The 7,945-nt window shown below is 40.4% G+C and overlaps 1 protein-coding gene and 1 non-coding gene across 2 annotated transcripts; one reads left to right on the top strand and one right to left on the bottom strand.

Moving 5' to 3' along the window:
* Nucleotides 1-148: 148 nt before the first annotated feature.
* Nucleotides 149-6,127, bottom strand: LOC131127896 (STAM-binding protein-like A). The gene is made up of 10 exons (XM_058070219.2): nt 5,976-6,127; nt 5,403-5,627; nt 5,247-5,322; nt 5,068-5,163; nt 3,563-3,950; nt 3,356-3,480; nt 2,307-2,444; nt 1,177-1,289; nt 986-1,085; nt 149-732 (listed from the first exon to the last, which is right to left on the bottom strand). Exons 2-10 carry the CDS (start codon nt 5,603-5,605, stop codon nt 676-678), a joined length of 1,296 nt encoding a protein of 431 aa, XP_057926202.2. The 5' UTR covers nt 5,606-5,627; nt 5,976-6,127; the 3' UTR covers nt 149-675.
* Nucleotides 6,128-7,655: 1,528 nt separating this feature from the next.
* trnap-ugg (transfer RNA proline (anticodon UGG)) lies at nt 7,656-7,727 on the top strand. The gene has a single exon. It is a non-coding gene; the product is annotated as a tRNA-Pro (tRNA).
* The last annotated feature ends 218 nt before the right edge of the window (nt 7,728-7,945 follow it).

Here is a 7,945-nt window from a genome sequence, read left to right on the forward strand (position 1 = left end):
TAATTAAAAATAAAATTGAAATAAAATACTGTAAATATATGAAAAATAAAATTAAATACATACTAATGTAATAATTGTATTACATTGGAAAAAATGAATATATTTGTGTATTTTTTTAATGAATAATTGTATATTTTTGTCGAAGAAGACGAGCATGCAAGCCTGATTTCCAAAGAGTTTATTTAGTCTTGGCATAGACTGAAGTGAAGATATGGGCATACACAGCATACCAACGGATACCACATATGGGGGGGGGGGGGGGCAGACTTGGAGAGAGGCCAGAACAACAATCAGGAGAAGTTACATTCACGCTCTCTGAAAGCAAGGATTCGGTGGGACGGGAAGATGACCTTCTGCCGCCTGTCGGAGTGTAAAAGGATGCTGCGGAGGGTCAGCAACGCCGCCTGCGTACCTGAGTTTACACCGACCTGCATGTTGAGCAACCTTCTCATCCTTGGCACTTGAATCACAAACAGCCCGCTTGCCAAAAGGGGGTGAGAGAGCACAAAGAGACACAGAGAGAGAGAGAGAGAGAGAGAGCGTGGGGAGGGAATATAACGCTGCTTTGCTCAAGAGCAACCCACAAGTCAAGTCCTTCCAACCGTAAGCAAATAAAACATCTCCGCTTTGGTGGAACAGTCTTTAAAAGGTTCCTGGTGTGGGCGGGTCCTAAAATCACCGCAGATCCATCACGGTGACGGCGTTGTCAGAGATGGTGATGTGTCCGGCGTGCTGCGTTTCAAAGGAGACAAAGTCTGTTGACTTAGTCTACGCTAAGTCATGGCTTCATGGGGGGTCATGGAGATCATGGACTCATGGGGGTCATGACCAAGACCATTAAAATGTTTTGAATGAAATAATAAATGGGCTATTACAAAGGACAGCAACAATAAAGTAATATTTAAAAATAAAAACTACATATGAATAAATCTATATTACAAGCCCCCCAAGCCCAAGTTAAGGAAGGAAAATGACCTCTACTCACTGTAAAGAGAGGTGGATCTTTGCTGTGGGGGTGGAAACCTTTCTGCCTGCACGAGGAGATCTCATTGGTCCCTCGATCTGTCAGTTTAAAGTAGCCGATCCTGGGAGACCACAAAAACGCGGGTGTTAGTCTTGGAGAGGACGACGCCCCCCCCCCCCCTTTAGGGTTTGTTTTTCCCCGCCAGCACCCACTCGTTGAACTTGGGCGAGCAGACGATGGCGATGGCCTCGGGCAGCATCATCTGGTACGAGCAGTGGGTGTGCAGGTCCACGCTGGACAGGAAAGCCGTCTGTGTCGGGTGAGTCTGCAACAACGGAAATATCAGCCAATTGATATATGAATACTTAGCATAATTAGTACTACAAAACTACAACTCTTATATACTCTAATATACTTGATCCACATGATATTGTACTTTCCCCCCACCTAATATACTTGATCCACATGATATTGTACTTCCCCCCACCTAATATACTTGATCCACATGATATCGTACTTTCCCCCCACCTAATATACTTCATCCACATGATATTGTACTTCCCCCCACCTAATATACTTGATCCACATGATATCGTACTTTCCCCCCACCTAATATACTTGATCCACATGATATCGTACCTTTCCCCCCACCTAATATACTTGATCCACATGATATCGTACCTTTCCCCCCACCTAATATACTTGATCCACATGATATTGTACCTTTCCCCCCACCTAATATACTTGATCCACATGATATTGTACTTCCCCCCACCTAATATACTTGATCCACATGATATTGTACTTCCCCCCACCTAATATACTTGATCCACATGATAGTGTACCTTTCCCCCCGACCTAATATACTTCATCCACATGATATTGTACTTTCCCCCCACCTAATATACTTGATCCACATGATATCGTACCTTTCCCCCCACCTAATATACTTCATCCACATGAGATTGTACTCCCCCCCACCTAATATACCTCATCCACATGATATTGTACTTTCCCCCCACCTAATATACTTCACCCACATGATATTGTACTTTCCCCCCACCTAATATACTTCATCCACATGAGATTGTACTTCCCCCCCACCTAATATACTTCATCCACATGATATTGTACTTTCCCCCCACCTAATATACTTCATCCACATGAGATTGTACCCCCCCCACCTAATATACTTCATCCACATGAGATTGTACCCCCCCCCCCACCTAATATACTTCATCCACATGATATTGTACTTTCCCCCCACCTAATATAGCTAGCCGCTAGCAATGTCACCTTCGACCTGGTTTAGGCGTGACAAGATGGTCTGGTTGTGACTCACGTGGATCCATCCCAGGGTGATGAGGTCGTACTGGTCCTGGATGAGGAAGAGCTCCTCCTCGTTCTCCGTGTCGCAATAATCCGGGCCCCCACACTGCTTGGGAACGATGACGTGCGTCACGGCGAAGGCGTTTCTGGTCTGCAAGACACGCGACACGCCTTTTTAAAGACCACTTAACATTTGGACAATTCTATAAAATACTTGGAAGTACTTTTACCATCAAAATCTTTCACAGATATTCAAGTGTATTTAAATAATATTTTATATTTGAAATATATTTATTTGATATTTTCTTCTGGTTTATTTAAGACATGTTTAAGACCATTAAAAAATAAATATTTAGTTAATATCTGTATGTATAGTTACATTAAAATATTTGTCAAGTACTCTTAAATATTTAAAAAGTATTCTAAAAATGTTCTAAATATTTTTATATAATGTTAAAATACATGATAAATGTCATTTTTTAAATAAGTCAACCGAAATACTTCTAAAGTATTTTTAAAAATACATTTTTATATACTCCAGTTTCTCAATATGAGCCTTATCTCAGCAGGTTAAAGTCAAATTAAAGATGTTTGAAATAAATTAATTACATATTATAAATGATATGGTATTCATATTTACATTTAAATATTTGTCAAAAATTCGAAGTACTCTTAAACATTGAAAAAGCATTGTAAAAATGTTCTAAATATTTTTAAATAATGCTAAAATACATGATAAATGTCATATTTTTCAATAATTCAAACTAAATACTTCTAAAGTATTTAAAAATCATTTTTTATATACTAGTGTTTCTCGATATCAGCGTTATCTCAGCAGGTTAAAGTCAAATTAAAGATGTTTTTAAATAAAATGAACTGAATTACATATTATAAATAATATAGTATTTAGTAACTACATTTAAAAACATATAGAAGAAATATGTCTTGAGATTATATTGCTCATGTATATGATTGAAGATGCGTTTGTGACCCTTAAAAATGAAAAGTAATTTCTAGGTTAAAAACAGCCACAGGACCCCGGAGGGGGGGGGGCGGGCTTACCAGTTTTCCGCACAGGATGCCGCACGTCTCCACGGCCCGGCTGGTGTTGGCCTCGGCCAGTCGCAGGAAGCTCCTGCACACCTCGGAAGGAACGGAGAGCTGGCGAAGAGCATCCACCGCCATATCTGCAGAGTGGCGGTGGGAGAGAGGTCACGCGGAGGTCATGGCGGGGACGTTCCCAGCTAAGAAAAAAACGCTCCCACTCACTGTTGTTCCCCGGGCTGACCAGGGAGCCGGGCTTCAGGGACCGGTCGAAGCCGGGCGGGGAAACGGACGGAAAAGCGGTGCGGTTGTTTTGGTGGTTGGTGCCGCCGGACGGGTCGCCCGGGCTGTGCGGGGGCGTGGGAGAGATGACCGGCGGCCCCTGGATTCCCGGGATGAGCGGCGTGTCGGGGGAAGGCGCGGCGGGCGTGGCGAACTCCAGCAGCACGCGCTGGCGCTCCCTCTCCAGCTCCTGGCGGCGGATCATCTCCTCGAAGGCGCTGAACTGCTCCTGCTCCTGCTGCCGCCGCTGCATCTCCGCCACCCGCTCCCGCTCCGCATCCAGGGCTCGCTTCCGGGACAGCTCCAAGGCCTGCGCCTCCTCCTCCGCCTTCTGGAAGCCCGACATGACCAGCGCTTAATATTTCCATATTCTTCTTCCATCATCAGCAGGACTTTATTCCTATGATACTATTACTTCATATTTTGCTTCTTATATTACAACGTTTTTCTCGTTGTATTTTCACTTTATTCTCATAAAATTATAGCTGCCCCCCCCCAAGTATTTTGACTTGTATTCATTTTAGTTACTTTAATATTTCAACTTTATGCTATTATTTTTCCTCACAATATTATTCTCATTCATTTAGGAGTTTTTCCTCTTCATATTTTGACTTTATTCTCATAAAATTTGAGCTGCCCCCCCATTTTGTTTTTTTTTATATTTCAACTTTACGCTATTATTTTTCCTCACAATATTTTTCTCATTAATTTATGAGTTTTTCCTCTTCATATTTTGACTTTATTCTCATAAAACTATAGCTGTTTTACCCCAACTATTTGAACTTGTAAATTAATAATTATATATATATATATATATATATATATATAATAATATTTTCACTTCATTTTCATTTGTTGATTTTTTCTGATTTTTTCTGATATTAGACATTAATAAACATTTTTTTTCTTCAATATTTATGCTTATTATGACATTTTTAAAATTCTTAAAATTCGAATTTTAGTTTTTTTTTTGTTTCTCATAATGTTACAACTTTAGAAAAGTCATTTATTTCTAAAATTAATTAATAATTGCTAATTATGAATTAATAATAAACTCTACATAGTTTTCCCTGGAATATTTGGACTTCTTTCTCATCAAATGAGAACTAAAATATACTAAAAATAAAAAAATAATAATAATATTATATCAGGAAAGCAGGAAGTGAACAAATGTAACAGTTAGTGATTGTAAAAGTACCAGATGGAGGGGTAGGATTTAATAAGCTTTGCTTCTTCCTACTCCTTTTGGACATGTGGAACTGGGAACTGATTATGGGATGCACTCAATTGGAATCTGATGCATGTTCAAATGAAATTAAACCATTACCATTACCATTACCATTACCATTACCAATACCATTACCAATACCATTACCAATACCATTACCAATACCAATACCATTACCATTTTGACTTGATTCTCCTAAAATGACTGCAGTTTTGTTTACCTTCTTGACAAGATACTGTGCATACTCTTGCTCGAATCTCCTTAGAAGAGCCGATTTGAGAATTTCGGCTTGAGGAAAAGCGACGTCCTTCAGTTTCTGTTAAAAATACAAAATGAACCACAGGTCAAAGGTCAACAGGAAGCCGGGAAAGGCTTCAGAGGACATCTTTTTCCACTCACCTTTAGCGTGTCCTTCTTCTCGGGAATATTAGCAGTTTTATAATCCCGATGTTTGGGAAGTTTTTCTATGAAGAGACTTGGGGAAAAGACAACATGGAGGTCGGTGATGCGTAGCCACGCTCGGCGCCAAAAACACCACCCAGACAAAACGCTTACGTGATGTATTTGTTGTAGAGGACGAAGGCGTGCTCGATGTTGCCCTCCTCGGCGTAGACGTTGGCCATGCGGATCATCTCCATGCCGGAGCGGAAGTAGCGGCGCAGCGGCACCTCGTCGTTGATCTCCACCGAGCTTCCCTTCTTGGTGAGGATTCGAACTCGCTCCACCGGCTGCAGACTGACATCACTGGGGTCGGCCATCTTCACGGTCCTGGGCGGAACACTAAACACACAAAAATCCATTTCACTGCCTATGTCCAAGGTATTACAAGAAAAAAGTGCCTTTGTACGCTTTGGAACAGCCTCTCGTTGTCAGGAGTAAAAAATCAACCCTTAAATTGTATCTTTTAGCGAAGACATTTATTGTAATTTCGTACAATCCCGTAGTATGAACGGCTCCTTTATTTTGTTTCTCATTGACCGCACGCTAACACAGTAAATGACTGGCATGCCATCGATGTCACGTTAGCCACATTTAGCTAACGCGACAAACAACACAGCGTTTTTCGACCAGTATTGGCAACAAAGGGCCGTTAAAACGACAACGTTGACGCCGTGACGACGTTCTTACCCGGTCGTGCTGTGAACCGAGAACTCTACATGTATCTAAATCACGACACGATCCAATTCCAGAGTCCGAAAGCTTGGCAGAACTGCGCCCAAAACATTAGAGCACTTCCGCCATCACAACAACTTCCGGCTGACGCATGGTCACGTGGGGTGAGGGGGCGGATATTGATTTTTTTTTTGTAGAATGTGGACTTAATTCATGGATATTTATTATGGATTATTGAACAAAAAAACATCGTCGGGTATATTTGTATTAATAACGTTGATTTAAAATTATTATTACCATCAGTGGCGGACTTTGCAAGTTTGTGGCCAAGGATTGAGAAGGGGATTGTAAAGTGGATTGTAAAGGTGACTATGGGGTGTTATTTTATTTATCAAAGGCTCTAATAATGTTAAAAGGCGTATTTAGAAGGTTGTAAATAAGTTTTCTAAGTATTGTATATCTTATATTCTCTTATATCTACTATATTGCATAATAGGAACGTAATGGTGCTAGTAGGGGTGCTAGTGTATGTCTAGAAGGCTCTAATAATGTTAAAAGGCGTATTTAAAAGGTTGTAAACAGGTTTTCTATGTCTTATAGATCTAATTTTCTCTTGTAATGTCTACTATATTGAGTAATAGTGGTGTAAAAGTCACCATAGGGGTGTTATTTCATGGTTAGAGGGCTCTAGTAATGTTGAAAGGCATATTTAGAAGGTTGTAGATCTGTTTTCTATGTTTTATACATCTAATTGTCTCTTGTAATGTCTACTATATTGAGTAATAGTGGTGTAAAAGTGACTATAGGGATGTTATTCCGTGTTTAGAGGGCTCTAGTAATGTTAAAAGGCATATTTAGAAGGTTGTAAATAGGTTTTATATGTCTTATATATCTAATTTTGTCTTGTAATGTCTACTATATTGAGTAATAGTGGTGTAAAAGTCACCATAGGGGTGTTATTTCCTGTTTAGAGGGCTCTAGTAATGTTAAAAGGCATATTTAGAAGGTTGTAAATAGGTTTTCTATGTCTTATTTGTACAGCGCCGAATCCTAGCCACTAGACCACCAAGGACTGCATGCTAGCTGAACCCAAAAAGGCAGTCACAGTGTCGCTTTGGCATACTCCAGCTAAAATGCTAAAGCTACTTAGCATAGACGTCTTGAAGTAACCCCTTTTCTCGAGAAACTTGGGACTGACTAGTCTCTACTTTTGGATGGCATTTGGGATCCAACAATAAGATCAACGTTTATCATCAACTCCTATACCTTTAAGCCCTGAATAGGTGCAGATTCTGGAAGAACTAGAAAGCTTAGCGTGCTGGTTACGGTGTGTCGCTGCTCTATAGGAGTCCACAAGTACACTGGCGGTCACAGCCCTGATATCAATGTCAATGTCAATGTCAATGTCAATGTCAATGTCAATGTCAATGTCAATGTCAAGGTCAAGGTCAAGGTCAATGTCAAGGTCAAGGTCAGCCAATTTCTTTATGTTCTGATGCCAGACAATAAACTAGTTCTGCTAAAAAAAAACTCAATACAAGAGTTGGTGCTCAAACTCTACTTGTGTATGTTCCTCCATTAATAAAGCCACCAGTCAAAGCAGTTTTTATCCGACAAAACAAGTTTTTTATCGTTATTTATGATTTCGTAATGTTTTATAAGAATATTAAGCATTGCAAAACCACACTTCTACATGGCTCGTTGGTCTAGGGGTATGATTCTCGCTTTGGGTGCGAGAGGTCCCGGGTTCAAATCCCGGACGAGCCCTCCTTTTTTTGACACAACAACTTTATAGTTGTGCCAAAATTATATAAAATCATACTTAAATAAAATCAATCACTAAATAACAATATTTAAATAAATAACCATACTCGTGGCACCAAGCTCAGAAGCAGGAGACGCACTTTCCGCGGAGGGCGACATGCCGCAGTACTGAATGTAACCGCAGGGCGGCGACCTCTCCTTTGAAGACACCCCGAGGGAGC

Source organism: Doryrhamphus excisus, linkage group LG3 (assembly GCF_037039965.1).
Source record: "Doryrhamphus excisus strain RoL-2023G ecotype Guam linkage group LG3, RoL_Dexc_Guam_v1.1, whole genome shotgun sequence".
Lineage (NCBI taxonomy): Eukaryota > Metazoa > Chordata > Actinopteri > Syngnathiformes > Syngnathidae > Doryrhamphus > Doryrhamphus excisus.

Excerpts from the sequence above, each read along its gene's own strand:
- LOC131127896 (XM_058070219.2), bottom strand. The coding sequence starts at position 5,605 with ATGGCCGACCCCAGTGATGTCAGTCTGCAGCCGGTGGAGCGAGTTCGA. Across the intron at positions 2,445-3,355 it reads GCATCCTGTGCGGAAAACTG|ACCAGAAACGCCTTCGCCGT; the intron begins GTAAGCCCGCCC and ends CGTGTCTTGCAG. Across the intron at positions 733-985 it reads AAGATCCACCTCTCTTTACA|CACGCCGGACACATCACCAT; the intron begins GTGAGTAGAGGT and ends TTTGAAACGCAG.